General features: G+C 44.6%; 1 protein-coding gene across 3 annotated transcripts in view; it reads left to right on the top strand.

The window, feature by feature from the left end:
* TSNARE1 (t-SNARE domain containing 1) overlaps positions 1–25,611 on the top strand; it is a 635,428-nt gene that overhangs the window by 312,199 nt on the left and 297,618 nt on the right. For all 3 annotated transcript variants that reach the window (XM_054984298.1, XM_054984299.1, XM_054984301.1), the window contains exons 6-8: positions 2,702–2,792; positions 15,733–15,807; positions 17,307–17,363. In XM_054984298.1, the coding sequence (XP_054840273.1) occupies positions 2,702–2,792; positions 15,733–15,807; positions 17,307–17,363 (223 nt within the window). The remainder of the gene's footprint in view (positions 1–2,701; positions 2,793–15,732; positions 15,808–17,306; positions 17,364–25,611) is intronic.

Below are 25,611 nucleotides of genomic sequence, written 5' to 3'. Positions count from 1 at the left end.
TTCTAAGTTAGTCACAAACCCCCTCTTTTTTCTATTGTTCCTGTTTCTTAATCCATATATCCAGATGTCATCAAATCCTTGTTATCCATTTCATGGAAAAAGTCTATTAATGGTTTCCATTCAGTCCAGAAGTTAACTAATGTCCTTTCTCTAATTAATGCAGTAAGTTTTGCCATTAACGCAAACTCCAAAACTTTTTTCAACCGTTCCTCCACTGTAGGCAATCCCACACTTTGAGGGAGTCGAACTGGTGTCTGTTTATTACTTCTGCACTAGAAAAATGCTTGGTTTTGCTGCAGGCTTTCTGAGGGAACACGTCAGTTTCCTCAATTGATTGCTAAGGAAACTTACACTTTGTGTGTGTGTGTGTTAGTTGTTTGTTTTAATGGCACCAACTGTTTGGGATGGTCTATAGGTAAAAATATTACTTTATGACCTGGTAAGTATTGGACAGGAAGGCTATCAGAAGTGCTGAGTAGCCTGATTAGGTAAGTGGGAAAGGAAAGGTGGAGGAAGGTGTTGATGAGATTAGGCGGGGAGGTGCCTCAGGAAGCTTTGCTACCTCTCCTGGACATGGGGAGCATCACTCGGTCATTCCCCTATGACTCATGTCTTTGTAACTTTCCACTCTCCAGGCTGGCTGGCATCCTTTCTGCCTGAAGCCAGGAAGTGCCTAGGACTTATGGCAAGAGGTTTTATGATATTTCATATTCACAAACCGCCCTTATGGTGTGGAGAAGAGGTCTGACTTCTAACAAGGGAACCCTGAAGTCCCAGACACATAATTCAACCCAAAGCTCAGATGAACAATTGGCTCCCTCGTCATCGTCAGTGATGAAGACAGAAGCTGAAGTGGCCAGCAAATGAACATCCCAGCAGGGACCTGGAACCAGAGAAAGGGGCTGAGATGAAGTTTGTCACCAGAACAGAAGTCCTAACAAATGTCACAGAACCAAGGAACTTGCCCCCCCCCCGTGGTGTCCTCACTCTTCTCTGAGACCTGTGGCCTTTGGCCTTCTCTGAGACCTGTGTCCTTTGGCCTTCACTGAGACCTGTGTCCTTTGGCCTTCTCCGAGACCTGTGTCCTTTGGCCTTCTCCAAGACCTGTCCTTCGGCCTTCTCCAAGACCTGTGTCCTTTGGCCTTCTCCAAGATCTGTGTCCTTTGGCCTTCACTGAGACTTGTGTCCTTTGGCCTTTTCTGAGACCTGTCTCTTTTGGCCTTCAGATGCCAGAGGTGCAGGGAAAACACATCCAGTTGGATATTAAAGCAGGGTTTCTTGATTCTGTGTAGGGAAGGGTAGTTTTAGAAGACAGAGCCAGTGGATATCACTCCTCAGAGGGCTTGCTAATTTCGTCTTTGCCTCCCCAAAGGCTCTGTCCAGTTCACCTCTCCAGTCTAAAACTGTGTGGGATCACAACCAAAGGGCAGCGAGGAATGGAAAAGGGCTGGAGTTGCCTTCCAGAGCCAGGCTTGGACCTGGAGAGGTTATCATGGGCTGAAGTTTTCATTCTGGCATTTCACAGCCCCTTCACACAGCTCCAGTGTATAGCAAAGCCTTTGCCCTGCCACCGGCTCAGTCTTTTTAAACTACCCTTCCTGGCTAACATTGCATCTCCCAACACATATTCTTCACACGTCCAATGTCTTGTATAGAGATACTCAAAGAAAGACTCCATAGCAGGAACCAGGAGCAGTGTCAAAGCTATGGAGGGGAAGGTCATGGGGATTGTGGGCCATAAAGAAAGAGGGAGAGATTAAGAAAAGGAAGAAATCAGATGGTAACTACTAACCCTGAAGAGTGTGTGCTGTTTCCTTAGTGGTAGAGGTAGGTTAGATGGAAAAACCTAACCTGAAGTGTATGGCTGAACCCCAGATCTCATTTACTTCCTTTCCTATCTTTGTGGGGTGTGTCCTGTGATAGTGGAGTTAAATTAAATTATTAGCAAATTTTAGGATTCAGGCAACTTACTTCCTTTGCTAATATTTGTTTGGGTCAATGCTAATTGTGGTCTGAGATTGCGCTGAAATCCTGATTAACTCAAAAATAATGGGTTAATATTTGATCCCAGATATCAGATGATTCTTTGCCCTTCTAATTAACTCTGGAAGAATACTAGGTTACTCTCTTGGCTGTGTTAAGACAGCTTAAGAAAATCCCTTTATGTCTTCTGGAATATTTGTCCTTTCTTGTCACATGCACTGACCATTTCTTGTGGCTGGAATCTGAAATGTTCTCAGCAAGTCCGGATTGTTTGCTTTTAGAATGAGCTTTCTTGCGAACCTCGTGTTTGCATTTTAACCATTTTTGACAATTACTTTCTCTGGGCCTGATCAAGCTGTATCTTCCCATCTGGCCTTTTGGAATCTCTTCTCTGGGTATTAAAACGAGGTTGAGGGACATTTATGGTGCAGTCCTAAAAAGAGTTACTCCGGTCTAAGCCCACTGATTTCAATAGGCTTAGACTGGAGTAACTCTTCTTAGGATTGTGATTTTAGCAACCTCTTCTATTTTCACCAGTGGCTTGTGCCCCTCCATGGCTATAGAGGGTTGGCATAACAGTATCCTTATGCAAAGGTGTATCTCTGAGTGCTTTCTCTAGTGACATTAAAAGTTGCATCTATCCATTGACGTTGTATATTTACTTTTTTGGTGGGGGCTGCAAACTTGATAACCGGTTTCTTTTTCATTGTTAAAACAGGCACACATCTCAACAAGAGACAAACAGAACTATCAATACTTGCACCAACGCTATCCGGCAGCTCTCCGAGACCATCCGAGGCTCTTCTAGGGTAAGTAATTTTCAACATCATTATTGGGGGAAATCGGAGTCTTTTTTTCCTATTAAAAATTCCCAGTCAAATTCTATATTTCCTCTCCCAAACTCTATTCCTGCTTATACCAATCTGAACAATTACAAAATTATCAAGTAGACTTTTCTAATGATACCCGTGTTTATACAAATATCTATCCATTTTCACTGTGGTCTTCCTGTGAGGAGCTCAGGACATCATATATGATAACAATAACAACAACGTTCAGTTTATATATCACCCTTCAGGACAACTTAATGCCCACTTAGAGCGGTTTACAAAGTGTGTTATTATTATTCTCACAACAACCACCCTGTGAGGTGGGTGGGGCTGAAAGAGCTCCGAGAAGCTGTGACTGACCCAAGGTCACCCAGCTGGCTTCAAGCAGAGGAGTGGGGAATCAAACCTGCTCTCCAGATTAGAGTCCTGCCGCTCTTAACCATTACACCAAACAGCAGGGGAGTTATAAGGACATAAGAAGAGCTTTCTTGTATCAGACTAGTGGTCCATCTATTCCAGTATCCTGTCTCACCCAGAAGCCAACCAGTTGCTATGGAGGGCCAACATCAGGGCATAGGTCAAGGACTTTCCCTGATGTTGCATCTCAGTAACATAACGTCCCCTCCTACATTTTATCCTCACATCAACCCTGTGTTGGGTGTTGTCCTGAGAGAGAGAGAGAGAGAGAGAGAGAGAGAGAGAGAGAGAGAGAGAGAGAGAGAGAAGTTGGTCCAAGATCATCCACTCAACTTCAAAATGCAGATGTGAACTCTAGTCTCCCAAGTTCTGGTCTGGCTGTAACCACTACACCATACTGAACACAAGATGTTAGAACATCCATCTGTGAAGGCCACTGGCAGCAGCTCTCCAGGGTCTCCAGAAAAGTCTTTCGAATCACCTATTATGGGATCTTATCGGGATGGGTTTGGCTAAATTTTACTCTTGTCTTCAAGGGAGAAAGTCTTCCTCCAATGGAGAATGACTTTGGTAAGGAAAGGCTTCCTGTGATGGAGAAAAGCCTTCCTTGGTTTAAGGAAAACTCCCACTGTTGGAGAAAAACTTGGTGGGAGGGAGTCCTAGAATCCAACCCACTAACTGGAGATGCTGAGAAGGGAACTTGGAAAGATCCTGCATGGAGGTTAATGCTGTACCATAGAGCCACGGCTACTCCCCTGGCTGTTTAACGTAAGGGGTTGGATCCTAAAAACCAACAGCAAAAGTTGTTGACGATCATAGGTCTTTCAGACATTTTCCTCCCCCAAACAGCCTTTTCTGACCTTGGAGAAAGTTGATCAGGGGTTGGTGAGACTCATGTCAACTAATAACCATGCGGGTCAGGGGGCTGCATTGAGAATGAAGGGAGCCCAGTCGCCTTACTGTCTTTTGTGTCAGCTAAAATGACATACTGAGCAGCTGAAAACTGATAATGGAACAGCACCAGATAATCTAAAGAAATGGCCAATACCTCACCTTCTAAAAACTCAGCAGGGGAGTTAATTTTCCATTGCTGTCAAACTACGTCCAGAGATGTTTCTATTTAAACTTCTCAGTGGAGGAAATTCCACCCAAGTATTCCCAATGTATATTTATACTTTTATTTATATGTATAACCCCCTTTTACAACCCACAATTTGGTCTTCACAACAACCTTATGGGGTAAGCTAGTCATAGAAGGGCTGTATTGTAGGGAGGGGGTCTCAGATGCTTCACTAATGAGTTAGGGACCAGAGACTTCACCACTATATTGCCTCCTGTCCTATCTGTTGCTTTAAGTATGTGCTCCTATGCACTACCTGTGCTTCAAGTACGATCCTACTGGGTAGTTATATGTTGTCTAAAGTCAGTCCTTGCATTGCTTATACTCTGTTTCAGCATTTCTTTAATTCTGTATCAGATTTCTGCTAATGTTCTGTCTTTGTAAACTTGTATTTATTTACCCTATGGCATTGTTTATGGAAAAGTCCTTGATATTGATTGTACGAATCTCACACTATGTAATCTGCCTTGAGTCTCAGTGAGAAAGGCAGACTATAAATGACATAGATAAATGACCAAATCTGAGTCTTCCTTATCTAGGCTGACTTCCTGATCACCACACCACATTGACTTTCACATATAGTTACGGACCAGATATGGAAGCCTCATTCTTACCAAAAGGGACCCCAAAGAAGAAAAAGATTGTCTTCGTCTATCCAGTTGTCCTTCTGCTCTCCCTCTCATTAAAAAGGATGAACTACCAGCAAGAACTTTCTCCCCTAATTGTGCCAAATAAAAGAAAGCCATTAAATTACGATGTTGCACAAACAGCTGCTGGGAATGTGGCACCCGAGATGGTGCTTTTCACCGAAGCAGTGTATTGTGGGATTTTCGAGTGACCAAATGAACGGTTCCTCGCAGTCTTTACATAGATGTTGAAAATTGGCTCTCTCTCATATGTCTTGGGATGTCTTCTCTGAAACAAATTGGGTCCGTTGGGAAGTCAAATGAAGACAGGTTTTTATAAAAAGGAGGAAAATTCACACATATTGCTGTTCCTGACACTTTAATGTCATAACTTTCCACATGGAGAGTACAGCAAAAGGACAGGAGGTTGGGGAGAGCATATTTTTTGTTTTCTTTTTTGTGTGTTTTTTTCCAGTTGGAAAAAGAAAGCATCTTTAATATTCTACCATTTCTGCAGCTCCTAAATGAATGCAACAGATCTCCAACTTTCCTCCCCCGCTTTTTTCCCTTGCATCACCAAGTTGTTTAAATAATTAAACCCACAAATTTTAACACAGAACCTATAACCCTTCTCCTTTCTTTAAAACTAACGGCTCTGGTGAGTACTGGTTACTCCTGGGGATCTCTGTATGATGTTCAAAAAGTTTCTTTCAGTGCAATCCAAGGCAGAGTTACTCCAGTATAAGTGCATTGGTTTCAGTGACCTTAGGCTGGAGTAACTCTGCTTAGGATTGCAGTGTTTGTTGTAAAGCATCTTGCGGGTGCAAAACTCCATCCATTGATTAAAAGCTTTGCAGTCTGAACTCTTTTCTGAACTCATTAATAAAGTTGCATATTGATGGTTGCCATAATTATTCACATTTAAACAATAACCTTTGAAAATATATCCTTGAAAATATGTAGTATATGTCTACAGTATACATACATACGTTATGTCATTCTCTAATGCTGTAAATAGACTCCCCCCCCCCTTCATGCTACACATTCGGAGTCTTAAAAACACTTAACTCGTTTGAAAAGAAATTATTTCCTATGTATTTTCTCTAAAGGGGAGAGTCCTTTAGGATTAAAAAACAAACAGACAGGCTGGCTTTTCTTCCTGAGCTTTTTCATTTATTTCCCTGACTTTTCCATAAAGAGCAGGAGTCCAATAGAATCTGTAAGACTGACAAAATTTATGGTAGGGTATGAGATTTTGGGAGTCACAGCTCACTTCTTCAGGTACACAGCTCACTCACTTCAGAGATGTGACTCCCAAAAGCTCCTACCCTACCACAACTTTTGTTAGTCTTATAGGTGCTACTAGACTCTTGCTCTTTTCTACTGCTGTGTGTGTTATGTGCCGTCAAGTCACCTCCAACCTATGGCAACCCTATGAAGGAAAGACGTCCAAAATGTCCTCTCATTAACAGACTTGCTCAGATCATGCAAACTGGAGGACGTGGCTTCTTTTATTAAGTCAATTCGTCTCATTTTAGGTCTTCCTCTTTTCCTGCTGCCTTCTGCTTTTCCTAGCTTTATTGAATTTCCAGAGAATATTGCCTTCTCATCAGGTGACCACAGTACAATAGCCTCAGTTTTATCATTTTAGCTTCTAGGGAGAATTCAGGCTTGATTTGATCTAGTACCCACTTATTTGTCTTTTTGGCCATCCATGGTATCTGCAAAACTCTCCGCCAGCACCACATTTCAAATGAAACAGTTTTCTTCCTGTCAGCTTCCTTCACTATCCAACTTTCACATCCATACATAATAATGGGGAATACCATAGTTTGGCTTATCTTGATCTTGGTTCCCAGAGAGACATCTTTATCTTTAAGTGTTACCAGAATTGATCTCCTTGCGAGTAAGGGAATTTATGGGGGAATTAGCAAGCAAGGAAGACAGCTGAGCGAGAGGCCAGTAACTATGGGATGTTGTGCGCCAATGACTACGAGGATCCCTTCCTCTAGAGAACCCTTTCAATAAGCAGGCAGATATTCAATCAAAAAGGGTTTTTTATTTAAAATATTACAGATCAATTGCACACAAAACACACAGGACACACAAAGAGCTAATTAGAAAAAGAACCGGGAGGAAAGTTGGAGAGAGTTGCAGAGTTGGCTTTATAGTTACCAGGTCCAGAAGACTGAGAGTGTCCAAGGGAGAGCAGCTTTTTTTTTTTTTTATATTTTTTATTTTTTCATAACTACAAAACACTACACCAGACTATCACAAGGAAAGGGAAGAGGGAAGGGACAAAGGGGAGTGGAAAAAGAAAAAGGGGGGGGAATGAACTACAAACACTAAACACTACACTTCAATGTTTCCCTTCATACTGTCATAATACAAAAATAGCTCCATAGAATAATGATGGAGTGGTTAATCATACAGAGAATAAACATTTCAAATTCTGATTAAACTTTCCTCCCCCTTCTGGGTCCCGGACGCAATTCTCTCTGTGCAACTGCTGTTGCGATGCTCTCCTCCTCCCCCCCCCCCTCCGGCTCCTCCTTTTCTTCGTTCTTGGTGCAGCAGAGTTCTGGGTTTTTATTCTCAAAATCCTTTAGTTGATCTTCTGATAATATCTTATAGGCCTGATCTTTATATCTGAACCATATTCCTTCCGGGAATAACCATTTGTACTTTATTCCATGGTCCCTCAGAAGAGCTGCAAACTTTTTATATTTAAAACGCCGTTTCCGGACTAGAAATGGAACGTCCTTCAAAATCTTGACTTTCAAACCCATAAAGTCCAAATCCGCATTGTATGAGTTATATAGGATGGTGTCCCGAATCTTTTTAGTTGAAAAGTCAATAATGATCTCACGAGGCAACTGTCGCTTTGTTGCATATTTTGAAGAAGCCCGACGGACCTCCAAAATGGCGCTTTTAACCTCTTCTTTAGTCGTCCTCGCGGGTGTCGCCAGTAGTTCCGAGACCAAATCCCACAGATCCTCATTTTCCTCCTCTTTCACGTTTTGGAGACGCAAAATTGTCTGCGTTCGTTCCACCTGTAGCCCGATCAGTTGGTTCTCCACCAACTTCAGCTCCTTTTTTGTAGCCTTCACAAGTGACGCACTTTCCAGAGCAGACTTTTCTGCCCCCCCCCGCTGCTGCCTTAATGGTTTTCACCTCGCTTTCAATTAAGCCCACCCTTTGATCAGTTTCGTTCAGCTTGTCAACAAAGGGTTTTATGGCTTCCACCACCGCCCTGCGCACCAATTCTTCGAGCGACTCCCCTTTCTGCAAGGTGGCCGAGATTGACTTACCGAGAGTGGGACTTTGCTTCTTTGCTGCCATTTTGGGGGGGGGGGGCGCCAACAAAATTCTGGAACTCCACGAAGGGGAAGAGCGAGTCTTCTTCAGATCAACCTCTCCTTCACAAACGCTTGTAGAACAGAAGGGATTCGCTTGTTTACAGGCTTCCGCCTGTTTCTTTTACTTGCCGTTTCTCGTTGCCCGGCGGCACTCGAGGCGCCGCGCACATCTGCCGGCCTCCATAGGGACAAACGGGCAATTCCCTCCCCGCATTGATTTCGGGGAGTTCTTCCCGCCGCGTCCCGGACCCTGGCTCCCTCCCTGGGAGTCCTGGGGGCTAATCCTTGCGGATCAGCCGCCCGGTCAGGGTGCCCGGTCGTTTCCTCCCGGACCAGCCGAGAGGAGCGTCCGGCATGGCTGAGAAAACGAAACCGAATCCCAAGGGAGAGCAGCTTCAGTGACCAGTACTTCATGGCAAGAGGGAGAAGGGCTCAGACATGCTATCTGAGGGCATGTGGAGGGTCCAGAACACACACACACTGCGCACATGGCAGGACAGTCATATATACTGTGTAACATGCCCTGAGGCAGGACTGAGAGTCTCTGCCCTAAAACAATACCTTAATGGTTCTTCCCAGGGTGGGACAAAGGACGGGGAAACTGTCTCCAGGGTGAGACAATAAGGCTGGTGAACTGTTTCCAAGGCGGGACAATGAACTAGGAAGATGTGGGTATAAAAAGACTATTTGATGACCCACGATGGCTGGATGGGTGAGGCTACAACAGGAGATTGGGTAAAGGGTAGAATTGGCAGGGTGGGTGAATGGATTCATCCAAGTACCTCTGGAGACCTCCATTGTTCTATGGTTATGCACAAACTTTGGAGCGTGGGGCTAAGCTAGTCTTACTTCTCACGTTCCAGTACTTTCCCATCTCCTGCCTAGCCAGGCAGCTTGTCTGTGTTTTAAACACATGAGCAGAGGGGCTTATGATATTGCCACATTCATAAGCCTTAATATCGTGAGGTCAAGCATGACCACTTACATAAGGATCTTCTCTAGCTCCCTCACAGCTGCTCTTCCAAGTCCCAATTGAGACTTTCTACTGCTTTCTACTTGAGAATGAGACTTTCTACTGCTATAGTCAAACACGGCTACCCATCTCGATCCTTTTCCATAAAGGGATCTGTGTCTGGTGACCCTTTCGAGACAACGAGATTTTCAGGGTATAAGCTTTTCAAGAGTCGGAGCTCACTTCTTCAGATACATCTCTAAGGTGCCACTGGACCCAAATCCTGCAGTTCTGCTGCAGACCGAAACCTGAAACTTTGCCATAAAGGTCACCCAAATGAACTTTACAATTGAGTGTGGAATTGAACTGGGATCTTCCCAGTTTTACTTTGATCCTCTAAACACTCCCCTACACTGACTCTCTAAAACTTTAGCCACATCAGTCTACCTTTCCTGTGAAAGGTTCCGCATTTCTAAGTTGCACCTATTTCCTGGAATCCAGCAAAATGTCTATAAGAGTACTCGTGTCAGGGAGTTGCCCCTTTGTCCCTCTCCCATCCTGGCTGCTCAGGGTCCTAGGAGGTGCTGGAGACACAGAGAGGCTTCACTTACTACGGCTTTTCAGCCTGAGGAAGGATATGAGTTTGCCCAGGTGACACAGTATACAGTGAATCAGGACAGGCAAAGTAAAAGGAATTTTTATTCTAAGAAATTCAGGAGGGTTAACACAAAAACCTGGTGTTACCCAGTCAAGCTTTGCAAGCATATACATAAAACAACAAATCCTTACTAAGACTGAATAAGGCTAAATTAACTAAATCACTTAAACTGGCTGACTAATAATTAGATATGGGCACAAACAGAAAAAAAACACGAACATGGTGTTCGTTGTTCGTTCCCATCCACGAACAATGAACATTGACGAACATGACCTGTTCATGAACATGTTCGTTGTTTGTGGGGGCCAGCAGGCTCTCCTCCAGCCATCAAGATCCCCACCACACCACTCCCAGAACCCCGACCTGAGCAGGCAGCAGGATAGGTACCAGTAATAAATAATAGCTTGGCCCAGAGCCTGGCAGCAGCTCTGGAACTTGAAGAGGTAGATCCCTACCCAACCACACACAAAGAAAATTCAAGCTCCAATGCACTCTCCCTGTCTCTCTCTCAAAATGCCAACAGCAACTGTCTCTCCTTCACTGTCTGCAAAACCAGAGCTGGGAGCCCCCCTCCCCTCTGCTCTTTGCTTCCTTGAAACAAATTTGGAGCTCCACACTTGAAAGGAAGACCTGCCTATCAAACTAAATTGGGCTTAGATTGGGGTTTCCAGGGCAACAGCGGGAGTTCGGACAGAGTTCAGACAATCCCTGCCTTCGATTGCCAAGGGAATTGATTGCAGGTGCTAGACTGTCTGGCTTGATGAACAGCAACGAACGAGGCTTGCAATGACCACCTATTCATTTAGAATGGGCGTCATGAACAGCTTGTTTGCAAACAGCAGATTGGGCTGTTCGTGACTTTTTTTAGTTCGTATTGCTGTTTGTGCCCATCTCTACTAACAATCCCACAGCTGGGCCTCACCAATAGAGTCCATAACAAGGTACGCTGGTCTTGCAGAGCTGAATGCAGTTGGTAGAGCCTTCCAGGTAATAGTGTTCAAAATAAAATGATGGTCTTGCAGCAGCAAGAAGGAGACCAACCCCATAGCTGGGAACAGTCATGTCTTAAAGCAGATCCAACCAATCAGGGCAAAACGCCAATTAACAATTACTACCTCGAGAAACTACCTCAAACAATTACTACCTTGAGAAACTACCTCGACCAATTATTACCTCAAGAAACTTGTGAGAAGAGATAAGGCATACTAACACACAAACTCTGCCAAAATACACACAGGTGCAGACAATTTGACTGCTGAAAACCCCTCTCAAGTATGCAAAGCTAACTTTACTCATAAGACAGCTCTTAAAGCTAACTCATCATAACAATATATTTTCTCAGGCTTAGGTTCCTTTCCTGACATCTGATTTTACGTAATATACACTGTTGTATTGGAAGGCCCACATTTCCCTCTTTAGGAAGAGGTGAGGGGTAATATTTCAATAGGAACAAATACCCAGGTAGGGAGAAACTCTGCTGGCATCCCTCTAGATAAGCATTTCACCTACCAAACTTTTGAAGGTGCTTCCTTTTCTGTGTTGCTTGCTGTCAAGCTATGAAGCGAATGTTCGTCTTTTGAACTGCAAATCCCCCTCTTTATATGCTTTACAAGTGTCTGATGAGCCAGTGACAATTAGAGCACCTTCCCTGTTCATCTCCAGTGTAATATAAATGAAATCAGGATATCGTATTACCAGGGCTCATTTTGAGGGGGAATGCACAGGAATGCAGTTCCAGTAGTTCCCCAAAGAGGTCACACGACTGTCGGCCATTTGGGGCCCATTTCAGCCCAGATTGGGGCCGAAATGGCCCGGATTGGGCCTCTGACGGGTGATGGATCACTCTCCCGCTCAGCAGCGGCCTGATCCTGACCATTTCGGGCCCCTTTTCAGCCATTTCCAGCCCCTTTTTGCCATTTTGGGCCTAATTTCGGCCCTGAATGGCCAGAATTAGGTCCAAAACAGCCAGGATAAGTGATGTCAGGGTGTGTGGCATATACAAATCAGTTATGCTAATGACACATTTCTGGTGATGCCAAGGTCGTGGCATATGCTTATGAGTTATGCTAATGATTTCCTCCAGCTCTTTTTCTACGAAATGACCCCTGCGTATTACTCTTCCATAAGTGCATCCTTTCTAGTCATTGTATCATTCAGCAACAGTTTATACCATGGTTCCGTGCAATCTGTCTATAGAATACCATTCAGGTAACCATATCTGTAAGATCAAGATGGGTAGCTGTGCTACGGTGCAATCCTACGGCGAGTTACTCTAGACTAAGGCCATTTAAATCAATGGACTTAGACTGGAGTAACTCTCCATAGAATTCCAGTGTCCATCTATAGTCTGTCTATAGCAGTAGAAAAGAGCAAGAGTCCAGCAGCACCTATAAAACTAACAAAAATCGTGGTAAGGTATGAGCTTTCGTGAGTTACATCTCACTTCTTTAGATACCATATCTGCAAGACTTAGGGCTGGGTATGTGAATGCTGAATGCAACAAGAGGCAATCGTGTTTGTTCTACAGCAAGAAGAAAGCAGAGCAAAGTGTGTAGTAATTCATTTACATCATCACTATCATAAACAGATAGACAGAAAGGAGCATACGAGAAAGAAAGGTATGGTTGATTCTACTTACAGCAGGGACATTTTATTTTGTGAGGCCTATTGAGGAAAGTTTGGCCATCAAGAGGGCTTTTAGTAAAAAATTGGTGGTTCTTGGGAAAAGTGGCTTCCCTTCCTTGATTATCTTGAAATTAATAGACCCCATCCAGGCTTAAAACAGTTTTATTCACATACATATGTATAAATTACTTTTATGTTTCTTTACTAATGTTAAGTGTTTTTATGCATGTTGATGTGTATCGTAGAATTCATTCGCCTTCTGACACAAGCAATTGTTATAATTTATTACTTTTTATTGTACAGTATTTAATCTAGAATTTTCTGTAAATGACAAACTACAATCTTTATGGTTGTTGTGGGTTTTCCAGGCTGTATTGCCGTGGTCTTGGCATTGTAGTTCCTGACGTTTCGCCAGCCGCTGTGGCTGGCATCTTCAGAGGTGTAGCACCAAAAGACAGAGATCTCTCAGTGTCACAGTGTGGAAAAGATGTTAGCAGGTCATTTGTATCTACTCAGGAGGGGTGGGGTTGAGCTGAGTCATCCTATAAAAGTTTCCCGGGTGTGGAATGCTAATGGCGGGAGGCTTCACTGTATCCTGAGGAGGTTCTTTTGCATATGGATTGGCGCTTGATGTGCTAATTTTCTCTGCAGGGCTATTGTCGAGTATAGAGTGTTTTGTTAGCCTGGTGTTTTTCAGAACTGGAAACCATGCTCTGTTCATTCTTAAGGTTTCTTCTTTCCTGTTGAAGTTTTGCTTATGCTTGTGAATTTCAATGGCTTCCCTGTGCAGTCTGACAAAGTAATTGGAGGTGTTGTCCAGTATTTTGGTCTCCTGGAATAAGAAACTGTGCCCTGTTTGAGTTAGGCTATGTTCAGCCAAATACAACAGATGCTACGATCAGCAAAAGACAGTAGAGACCCCCTCACCTCTGCAGGAGTATACCGTATACCCTGCAGCTGTGGACAAGTTTACATCGGGACCACAAAGCGTAGCATCCAGACAAGAATAAAAGAACATGAAAGACACTGCAGACTTGGACAACCTGAAAAATCAGCAGTGGCTGAATTTAATAAAAACTATTTTTTTTAAAAAAGAGGGCTTTTAGTCATGTATCTAATTAATACCAAGGGAGAACCAATGTGGTTAGAAGAGCAGGAGTCAGGTTCAGTAGCACCTTGAAGACCAAATAGATTTTCAGCTATCGAGATTAAAAACTCTCAAAAGTTCATATCCTGGAAATCTAGTTGGTCTTTAAGATGCTGCAGAACCCGAATCTTGCTCTTCGACTACAGACCAACATGGCTTCCCACCTGAAACTACCTTCAATGTGATTAGAGCATCAGAAATGACTGGGGGTGGAGTGTTGTTTCAAATCCCCATGCAGAATTAAACCTCTCTGGGTGACCCTGGGCCAGTCAATCTGTCCTACCTCATAGGGTTGTTGTGTGAGTGAAATGGAGGAGGGGAAAGAATTATGTAGATCAGATCAGATTCGTTTTATTGTATGTGGCCATTGGCCTTCACAATATCAAAACACTCTCGAATGTCAGTATAATACATAATCAAAATGATCAGGTAATCAAACACTTCAAAACCACATAAAATGCCCTACTAAAAAAACCTTTAAAATTAATAAAACCTTCTAAAAGCAATCACAGCGAATCAATGGCTGATTCCTTTGCTCTGATCTTCCTAGCAGCTAAAGCAAAAAACGCCAGTCTTAGGGAAAAAAATAATCCTTGTCTGAGAGCATCGTAACAATCTTATCGGAGACAAACAAGGGATGTAGAGCAAGCAAGATCTTAGCCAGGAATTTATTCCTAGGTTCTGCGTATGGTGGGCAAGCCAGGATATAATGAGGGAGGTCCTCCACTGAATGACCACATATACAGATGCGTTGGTCAACTGGCGTCTTTTTATATCGACCCACTAGCATCTCTGTAGGCGTTGTTTGAAAGCACAATGAAGTAAAGGTCCTCCTAAGATTATACACAGTTATGTTGGTTAAATAGGCGGCCTCACAATTATCTTTTTAAATCATATTAAACCAGGGGGGAATTATGAAGTAAGAATGATAGATATATGATAGATAAGTGCTAAATCTAGCACCCTGTATCGTAGTGAGGATGAAAAGGTGTAGGAGAGAGCAATGGAGATAAGAGTTTTGGGGTTTAAGGAGATAGATATTTATTTAGATGTTTTTTATGTCATTTATAGTCTGCCTTTCTCACTGAGACTGAAGGCGGATTACATAGTGAGAGATCAGTACAATCAGTAGCAAGGACAAGGGTAGGCATTTCCATACAGTGTCAAGGACATTTCCTAAACAATCTCATAGGGTAGATGAATACAAGTTTACAGAGACATAGCATTAGCAAGGATCCAATACAGGGTTGAAGGACTGCTGAAACAAACAATCAATTTTAGGATTAACATTAGGCAACATGAAGCATAAGCAGTATATACGAGTACATATTCAAAGCAATAGATAATATGTAAAGCAACATAATGGTGAAGCCTATGGTTCTCAACTCATTGGCGAAACATCTGAGGCCCCTCCCTACAATACCGCCCTCCTATTAACAAAACATCCAAGACCCCCTCCCTACAATACCACCCTCCTGAGTAAAAAAGCTTTTTGAATAATTCAGTTTTGCATTGTTTGCAGAAAGCCAAGAGCATGGGAGCAATCCTGACCTCCTCAGGCAGGCTGTTCCATAGGGTAGGGGCCACCACAGAGAAGGCCCGTGTATGGGCTGCAGTTGGTTTTGCCCATGTGCAGGCTGGCACCTGCAAGAGACCCTGTTCAGATGAACAAAGCTGCCATGGAGGGATGTAGGGAGGGAAGCAGTCCTGTAGGTATCTCAGGCCAAGGTCATGAAGAGCTTTGTACGTGATAACCAGTACCTAGAATTGAGCATGGTAGCTGATAGGTAGCCAATGGAGTGACTGCAGGATGGGAGTGATGTTCATGCTCCTGCTCGCTCCTGACAACAGTCGAGCTGCAGCATTTTGCACCAATTGGAGCCTCCTAGTTAACTAGTTATATAGATAAATAAATGGATATATAAGGATCTTAAAGATTTGCTGAGTAATGAATGACACTGGAATCATGTGTGTTAGAAACCTGTTTTGTTTGACTGTCGTTTTCTTCTCTCCAGCAAGAACGACTCCAGTTGGACCGACTGAAGAACCAGCTGTCTGATGCCATTCAGCGATATGGCACGATACAAAAGGTAAAGAGGGAATTCTGAGGTTATGTCTTCCTTGTTAACCACACAATTCTGAATTCACACAATTCTGAGAATATATGTTTATGCAATGCAAACCTATTGGAAAGTGATGCTGAGATCTACCTCCTTTTACTCCAGGGGTCCTCACAGAGGCTTCCAATTGGCGATGTGCTATATTTATGGCCTTATTCTTCCCCTGAACTAGAGACTTTATTTGACAGAACCTTGGTTTATTGCCTTAAATATGGTCAATTACTGCAACTGAATATGTAATCTAGTTAAGGTTTGACTCAAAAAGAATTCCTAGGTAAGAAATTACTGTGGCATATGAAACTACTTTGAACTACAGTTTCCTTTAACCATGGTTACTCATTTTATCTGCATGGAACAAACCATGGTTAGGACTAGAGATGGGCACGAACCGGAAAAAACTCGAAACATTTGGTTCGTGGTTCGTCAGATTTCACGAACCATGAACTTTCATGAACCTGCCCCTGGTTCGCGAACCAGTTCATTTAGTTCATGAAAACGTCACATCCAGGTTAGAAAATCATCACTTCCAGGCCAACGGAAGGTCTGCAAGAAGTCCATCCCCTGTTGCCTAGTAAACTGATTGATTGGCACCAGGCTGTCTGCAGTGACGAACCAAAAAACGAACCAAATGAACCAGCCTAAAGTTCGTGGTGGTTCGTCAGAAATGGGATCTGACGAGCTGCTGGTTCGCGAACCATGAACCGCCCTGGTTCGTGCTTAATTTTGGTTCGTGTTTTGATTCATGCCCATCTCTAGCTAGGACAGTTTCTTCCTTGCAATTAGGCCATGATTTCACTGTATGTTCAGGATTTCTGGAAACACTAATTATCCTTAATTAGTAAATTTAAAAAACAAAACAATAGATTCAGCGTACGAATGTCAGTGTTCTCCTCCAACACAAGGAGACTTCCACTGATGCATGAAGTTGCTTCAGAGGAAAGAGTCATTGTTAGCAAAATAGATCTATGGGATGCAACCCAATTTCTTCATATTTAATCCAGTTCTTCACATGTGCAGGTCCAACACATCTGAAAATATCAGCATCTCTGCAATCACCATTTCTATAGTTCAATCCATGCTCCATCTAAAGTTTTGCATGTGACTCGTTACCTATACATTTATTTTTAATAAATTACAATGTGCCAAAATTATCCATTGCATTCCCCCCCCCCAATGGCCCGGCTGCGTCAGGGAACTGCTTTTGAGTGGCAAATTGCTACTTCCCCACACTTGCAGCTGTCACTTCATAAATGCATGGTTTGCTTTTGATAACCCTGTTGTCCTTGAAGTTGAAACAACTTTTGATTTCTCAAAGGCCTACCCTTTTCAAAGCAGCCTTTTGCCTGTTCCTGAAATCATAGGTTTCACTCATACATTCCCTTTTGTTCATTTAAAAAAAAATCATAAATAAACAAAGTTCTAATGCATTCCTGTTATATTCTGACCACTTCCCCCCCTTCTCTTGATAGAAAATTGCAGAGAAGTCCAAAGCCTTGCTTCCTAAGGGGCAAAGAAACAGGAAGGCAGTAAGTATGGTGTTTCGATTTTATTCAGCTTTCGAGTTGCATAAACTATGAACAGATATGCCAATCTCTAAATTCCGTCTCGATTCTAGTTAAAAGAGGCTCATTCCGAGCATAACACAAAACAATCGTTTATTTTCCCCACGGCTAGTTTGTGAAACCAGGGTTTGGTTTGCAGATAATCATTCAAAACCTGGTTTGCCTTAACGGATGCAGTTTTTATTATTTTTTACTTCGGCCGGTCGTCTCTGCAGCTAGGGAGAATATGACAGCAGCACTGGGGATTATCTGAGGGTTTAGCCAGGGTTTCTATGTCATGTCTATAGATTATATAAGATAAAATGTGGTTAATAAAGCAATTCCAAACCATAGTTTCAGATTCTGGCATGAAGGTTCCTAATTAACCACAGTCAGTGGAGCATCCTGTGTTCAGACATCTAAACGAATCATAGTTAGCTTAAGTAAGCCACGGTTTTGCATTGTGTCAGGTTCTGCCATGAGCGCCATTATGCTGGCCGTCGGCACGCCTGCCCTTAAGTCTTGGAAGCCATCAGGGACAACGCAGGTTCTTGCTCTGTGGAAGGAGGGGGGGTATCTATCACCCTCACTCCCTCCCAGTCCACTCGCAGGCCTGCTCTACCTGCTGTACCTGACAGAGTCCCGGCTGCCTCCCCTTTCTCCTCGCCTTCCAAAGCCTCCGCCCTCTTTGCCTCCTCTGGGCTTGCTCTTCCTCCTGTTCTTCATCTCTCTCGCTCCTACTTCTTCCAGCTTCTCTCTCTCTCACACTCTCCCAAACCCCACCACGCTCCTACACAACCCACCACGAGCTCCCTCCTGAGCCTGCCTTTATAGGGCTTCTCCCAACTTCCTCCTCCCTTCCTCCCAGGCTCTGCCCTATCCCGGATGCCCTCCAGCTGGGCATGCCCTCAGGTGTTTCCTCCCTCGTCCCAGTCTCTCCCTTTCTTGCAAGGCTGGTGGCCCCCTCAGGAGTTCCTCCTCCCCTCATTCCCTGCACTCTCATCCTTTCCTGCAGGATGGGGCTTGCAGGGCTTTTCCAGGTGATGCGGCTTGGCTGCTTCTGCCTCTGCTCACGAGGTGCTGCCCTGACCTCCTGACTTCTGGCTAGTTCCCCAAGGTGGAGGTTGCTGCTGGTTCCCCCTAGGGCTTGGGCAGGGGCTTCTAGCCCGTCTGTCCTGGTCTCAGCACCCCAGGTAGGCATGCGTGCTTCTTGCCCTTTGGGGCTTGGCTGGGCAGTGCGTGCCTGGCAGGCCTCCCCAGCTGGCTCCTTTCCCCCCTCACTCTCTGCTGGCTGGAGCTGAGTCGCCTCCCCTGGGCTCTCTGTGCCCGCAGCCGGGGTGCCATTGGTCTTCATGTCAGGGGTCTGTGGCAAGTCCGGGGTGCTTGGGGTGCTCGTCCCCGGACACAGTGTGTACTAAATCAGAATTTTGCATGGTTCAAAAGGCATCTTGCATTCTAGAGACAATTCCTATAAGGGAGGAGTTTGGAGGCATCCCCCCACTCAAAAAACAAAGTAAGCCGGGGGGGGGGGTCAATCCACCAAAGCACATCAATTATACACTTCAAAGTACCTCTCATCCCACCTAGTTCTGTCCTTAGGACTGGTGACCTTGAAAAGTGCATCCAAATTCAAAAGCACGCCCATTTAGAAACGGTTTAAGCCGTGCGCAACTGTTGTCTTACGTGTGCGTCTGTTTGCATCTATTATTCCTTCTTGATATCCCATTTTATTCCCCCCCCCTTTCCTTTGAAAAGGAAAATAAAACAAGGAAATTGGCGGCATAAAACCTGTTCCACTGTTCGTGCAGTATTACTGTTTTGATTTTATTTTCTCTCTTGCACAACGGTCAGGAAATCCAAAAAGTACAGCTCCCTCAGTAACAGTAATGGGAGTGCACAGTACATCCGTGGAAACGTTAAAGTTAACACCCTATAGAACAATACAAGAATCCGCATATATTCAGATGTGGAAGGCAGAATGTGGTTCCTTGGAGACTGAAAGTCTGAGTTTGTAGATTTTGGTGCCCATAAAAGATAATATTTTTATATACAGTATGATTTTTTTGTGTGTGTGAAGTGAGGGCCTTCAACAGATCCTAAACCAAAAAAACCCAGTATCCTTTTGCCAGCATCAAAATGATCTGTGAACATTGTGGGTTCATATTTCCCACACTTAATTGGTTGGCAGTGTGTTTTTCGAATGCAAATGAATAGTAGTGCGTAATGTGCAAATACAGAATTCAGTTCTCATGTCTACCATTAACTTACTGGGTGGCCTCCGGTAAACAAATCACTCCATCCACAATGCTGTTAATTACCTATTTTATAGAATTACTAAGCCAACAATTGTGAAGTGCTTTAAATATATTACATGCTAAATAATTGACAGGTACCTCCTGGATAGAGGACTGTACCAAGGGGGGGAAAGTATAATTTTGAATCCAGGCTTGGGGGGGGGGGGGTCAGAATTTTTCCTGTGATTTCTAGTCTGGGGTTCGAATCCATGTGGATTGGGGGGGGGTGTTTCTGCCATTTTAGGACCATTATTTTCAGTGCATTGGTACCATGGTGAGTTCTCAATAAAAACTGGACTTTTATTGCAGGAGGGAGTGCTCAAAGATTTGACTCCCAGTTAGCAACCACACTGCAATTTGAAGTCCCTGCCTCTTCTCAAGCCACTTGTTCTAGTTCCTGCAATAGCAAATAAGGAACTAGAACCCCCTTCACATCCCAGGTCTGGGTTCTTGAACAGTTGCTGGCAGCTGCGGCCTGGTCCTGGTAATATTATCATGCTTTAAAAATTAAATGGGAAAATTGAAATTCATGTTTCATTTAGAGATGTGCTTCCAAAAGCACAGTTTTCCTTCTCATTAATCCCATATGACTACTTGATCCCTCTGTTTTAAGGGTCAGTAAATTGTTTCTTTAGAAACACGAGGAGATTAATGAACCTGTCTTTAAATGAAAAAGACCCCCTCCTGCAAAGCGGTTCATATACCTCTCCTCTCACTTGCTGATGAAGCTCTTTGCACCCAGTTGAAGTGAAACTGAGATTCTCAACTTGTCTCTCTTTGTTAATCTAGAGAATTGTCCTTTGAGCAGAGGTGGGTTTCTCCCCAGTAGCACTGATTAAGGTCGCCAGGCTCCTGGGTGGTGGCTGGAGATGATCTTCAAACCATAGAGATCAGTTCCCCTGGAGAAAATGCCTCCTTTGGAGGGTGGACTTTATGGCATTCTACACTGCTGAGGACGTTCCCCTCCCCAATCCCTGCCCTCTCCAGGCTCCACCCCCAAAATATCCAGGAATTTTCCAGCCTGGAGCTGGTAACCCCAGTGCTGTTTAGCAAGTCAGCCCTTACTAAGCAGTTGTGCTTCAGGGTTCGAGACATCAACTTGGAGGAGAGGACAGCATTATGACCATTCCAGTATTGTCCATCCAAGACCCCGGCCGCCTTTACAAGTTTCCTTCTCAGCATCCCTGCTGGTTTTGGTTTGGCCTATGGAGGTGGGACCAAATTGCTGCATGCTTGTGGGTTCAATAGAAATACTCCCCCTCCTCAGCATTTCCGTTGTGAGAAATGAATTCCATTTTCTCACCCATTTCTGTTTCCTTGTGACTCTTTTCTTGTAGAAACAAATGCATTTTTCCATGTTTCGTATAAGTGATGTAAAAATGCCATAAAAACATCTCCCAATTAAAATAGCAGTGGAAATGAATCAGTGATAACTTACTGATTTTTTTTAATGTTATGATCATTGCCATCAAATGCACCCAGTATTTTCTACTAGTCCACAACAACAACAACAACAACATTCGATTTATATACTGCCCTTCAGGATGACTTAACACCCACTCAGAGCAGTTTACCAGGGCTGGATCGATGGGGGGGGCAGGGGGCTAGTCTGCCCCCAGCATCGCCAAAGAGGGGGCACCGGGTGCAGCTGCCAGTCCCGGGAGCGCATGGGCAGCAGGACAGGGGGTGTGCTTGCCGTGTGCCCCCTGCACTGCGGGGCAGGCGAAAGGCAGTGTGGGTGGCTGCGAGGCCGCTTGCGCCATTCGCCTGCCCCGCAGGACAGGGGGCGCTCAGCAAGCCGGCTGCCCTCTGTCCTGTGGGGCAGGCAAATGGTGTGGGCAGCCTCCCAGCCACTTGCTCTGCCACCACCAGCTCCTCAGCGCACCGGGACAACTTCCATGAGTCAGCCTAATCTCCTTTTACAACTGTCTATGTGTGTGGCCATCGCTGCATCCTCCAGCAGTGAATTCTGCACGAAAGGCATGTCTTTTGCCATTGAGACACAAGCCCTGTCCATGGACGGAGATAGTGTGGGAAGTCAGAGAAATTAAATGAAATATCACAAGACCATTTGTCTGGACACATTTTGAGGCAGCTCTGAATGGAGCACAAGTTTCACCTTGAGGTGGCCAAGGCAATCGTCTCGAGATAATGCAGCCGCTCTGGCCCTCAGTCACCCCTTCCAGCCATACTAAAATCAATTCTCTGCTGTCATCCCTGAAATAGTGTTTGCCAAGAAGATTGCAGGTGGATGATTAACACCCTGGAAACACCTGGGGTCTGGTGACTTACCTGGTGCCCACGTGGCAGCTTTCTTAGACCTGTCCGTGTGGCAGCAAGGGATGCTTCTCTATTATCCTCCATCCCGTTCACCTCTTCCCCTGATACTGTGTTTCCAATTTACTTTGTCCGGGTCACAGGGTAGCACCCGTACAGATGCTCTTTGTCAGTATTCCTAAATGGAAATTGTTACGACCACCAACAATGTTGCAGTTTTTAACAGAATGGGACAGTTACGAGGCTGGCTGCCGTGGCTTGTGTCTCTTATTTCTCTGATGAAAGAGGAGGTATCTTTGGCTGAAAAATTACACTTCTATGCCAAACTTTTCAAGCACAAAATCCTGTAGCTAGCTGAGTTTGACAGAAGAGATTGGCTGTCTGAGAGCTGTTTTGGTGTGTTTTTTCCTCTCACTCCTCTCCCATGGGTAAGGGCTTGATTCAGACATAACCTGTGACCATATTTTGTTAGGACTGTGATACAGGACTTGGTATAGATGCAGAGGAGTTAGCCGTGTTAGTCTGTGGTAGCAAAATCAAAAAGAGTTCAGGACTTGGTATGGAGACCACCTCTCAAATCCTGGCTTGTCTCAACAAATATTAGTTTTGATTGCTTTGGTTTTGTGCCAAAGAATGGTAGTACCAGTGCGCCAGAGTTCACTGGTACCAGTACCAGAGTTCAGATTAAGCAAGAAGATTCAGGTGTATATGTTCCATGAATCCAAATTAACCCTTTCTTTTTCTTGATCATGGTTTGAAGGATGCTAAGCTACCACAGCCAGTGGAGTGGCTCACATTTAGATAATCAGCCTTACCATGCTTGAATTGCACCATAGTTTTGCATTCCCAAATCCCAACCCAAACCCAGGCAAAAGGAAATCTCCTAATCAATTCCATACTCACCATTTTCAAGCTACCTGCATTCTTAAGCAAATTGTCCCCGGACAACAACAATAACAACAACATTTGATTTATATACCGCCCTTCAGGACAACTTAATGCCCACTCAGAGCGGTTTACAAAGTATGCCATTATTATCCCCACAACAAAACACCCTGTGAGGTGGATGGGGCTGAGAGAGCTCTGAGAGAGCTGTGACTCGCCCAAGATCACCCAGCTGGCTTCAAGCGGAGGAGTGGGGAATCAAACCCGGCTCTCCAGATTAGAGTCCTGCCGCTCTTAACCACTACACCAAACTGAAGAAGTGTGTGCACAGGGTTCCAGCTCTAGTCAAGGGGTTGGATCCAGCCAGCTTTTTCACTCATTCTCATCCAGTTGCCCTTCTTGAACGAGAGTTGTATAAGATCTCCCATGATACCCAAAATAGCCTTTTGGGCCGGTCAAAAGGGGCCCCAAAAATCTGGTTGGAGCCACCTAAAGTCTTCCTCACAGGCTTCTGGCTGATCCATTGTTCTTTAGACAAACGTGTCCTTCACCATCCAGTTTTGGAAGGCATGTATGTATGTATGTATGTATGTATGTATGTATGTATGTATGTATGTATGTATGTGTCATCAGAGTCAGAGGCCCAGTGGTGTAGTGGTTATAGTTTTGGATTAAGATCTGGGAGACTCAGGTTCGAATCTGTGCTCTGCCATTTTCATCAAGTGACACCTTAGAAACCAACAGGTATTTTTTTTCCTGGGGAAAGAGGTGGTGGAACTCAGGACCACACAATGACATCACTTTGGGTCAGTTGGAACAAGGGGGGAGTTTTTTAAAGTTTAAATTGCCCTCGGTGAAAATGGTCACATGGCCAGTGGCCCCGCCCCCTGATCTCCAGACAGAGGGGGGTTTAGATCGCCCTCCACGCCCTCCGTTCCACTCTGAAAATTTTGTTGGTCTCCCAGGTGTTACCGGACTCAAATCCTGCTACACACCTAACCACTCTGCCGCATAACCTTGCAGGGTGACCTTGGGCCAGTCACGCTGTCTCAGTTTAACCTACCTCACAGGGTGGTTGTAAGGACAAAATGGAGGAGAGGAGAATGATGTCAGTTACTTTGAATCCCCATTTGGGGAGAAAGACCGGAAATAAATGAAATGAATAAATAAAGTCACAATCGACTTACGGCAACCCCAGCAAAGGGCTTTCCAGGCCATGGAGAAGCAGAGGTGGTTTGCCATTGCCTTCCTCTGCAGAGTCTTCCTTGGTGATCTCCCATCGAAGTACGGACCCTGCTTAGCTTCTAAAATCTGATAAAATCGGGCTATGCCATGCCATTCCACATCACCTCCAAGTCTGGTAAACTTACGTTATTGGGGGAGAGGCTGACAAAATGTTTTGGGAAACGTTTGAGTATCTTTAATTCTGTTGGTATGTAAAATAAAGTTTTTGTTTTTTGTTTTGTTTTGAGCTGTGCCGGATGAGTAGTGTGTGGGTATGTCGGTTGGATCCTAAGTGCCTGTTCCGCCCGCGTAATCACAATTAAACTAGCCGAACTGAAGTTCTATTGGTAAAGGAGGGGACAACAACTTCTGCCAATTTCCTCTTCCCACTGTAGACTTTGTGATTTGACTCCCATGCTGTTCCTAAGAATCCCAGCCCCCCTGAGATCAGAATTGGGAGGGAGGGGTTGTGGGCTGCGGTAGGAGGGGCGAGTCATGTGTTGTGGGTTTCACTCTGCCAGCAATAGTTAGGATCTAACCCAGTAGAAGCATCCTGTTAGCCGTCAGACCACTACCGCACTAAAGGGCTGTTTGTGGATGAAGCATCATAAGTCCCTTCCTCATATGCCATAAACACATGGCAGAATCTGGTCCTGGGTGGATGCCAACAGAACAGGAGCATGGAAAAGAACAAAAGCTGAGTCAGGTGGCTAGCTGGCTTATGTCCGTCGAGTGACACATACATCAGAACAATGAGGTCTCCCAAGAGCTCCTGGCCAATCTCGCCAGTGCCCTTCTTCTGTTCCTCAACCCACTTACCCTAATCAGAGCTATTCAGCGAACCTGATAGCTCTCCCCATCCGGCAATTGCTGGGTCATAAGGCCCCATTCACACCTTTATTCTACTGCAGGTAGAGCCATTGAGTCTCCTAAATTTATCGCCCCAACCTCCAGACAAGCCATCAAGCCATTGTCTTTGAAGCAAAGATGTCAGTTTCGTCCCAGGACACATTTTACCTTAGACACCCCCAGCCATAAGCTGTGTGTGTTCAAGATCCATACACCCACCCTCAAGTTCACGGACACAGCAACAGAAACAGACGTCCATTGACGTTACACAGCTGCGGTCCCGAACTCCCGAGCTCAAGCGATCCACCAGCTTCAGCCTCCCGTGCTCAGGCTGGGATTACAGGTGCGCGCCACTGCACCCAGCTCTCAAGTTCACGTTTGAGATTCCTCTTCTCGCCATGAAGCTTCATCTGCAGACCTTCCTCCTCCTCTTCAGGACTGGTAAATATCACTCCATCCTGTATTGCTCTCCCACTTTCCTGTTTTTTCAGTTCGCCCTGTGTGTGTGTAGTGTGTGTTTTGTTTTATATTGATTGTCTTTTTATCTCTCTTTAAATAAAGAAGCCTTTCCTGTTGAACATCTACTGGTTTATTTGAGAGTTCTCTAAGGAAACAAACCTGATATACATAGGTGGAGAATCCCAAGTTACCCCCCCCCCATCTCTGCCTCCTTTATGCTAATTCCCCCAACTAACAAAGGAGAC

The sequence above is a fragment of the Eublepharis macularius genome, chromosome 7, assembly GCF_028583425.1.
Source record: "Eublepharis macularius isolate TG4126 chromosome 7, MPM_Emac_v1.0, whole genome shotgun sequence".
Classification (NCBI taxonomy): domain Eukaryota; kingdom Metazoa; phylum Chordata; class Lepidosauria; order Squamata; family Eublepharidae; genus Eublepharis; species Eublepharis macularius.
This window is presented reverse-complemented; position numbering and strand designations above follow the sequence as displayed.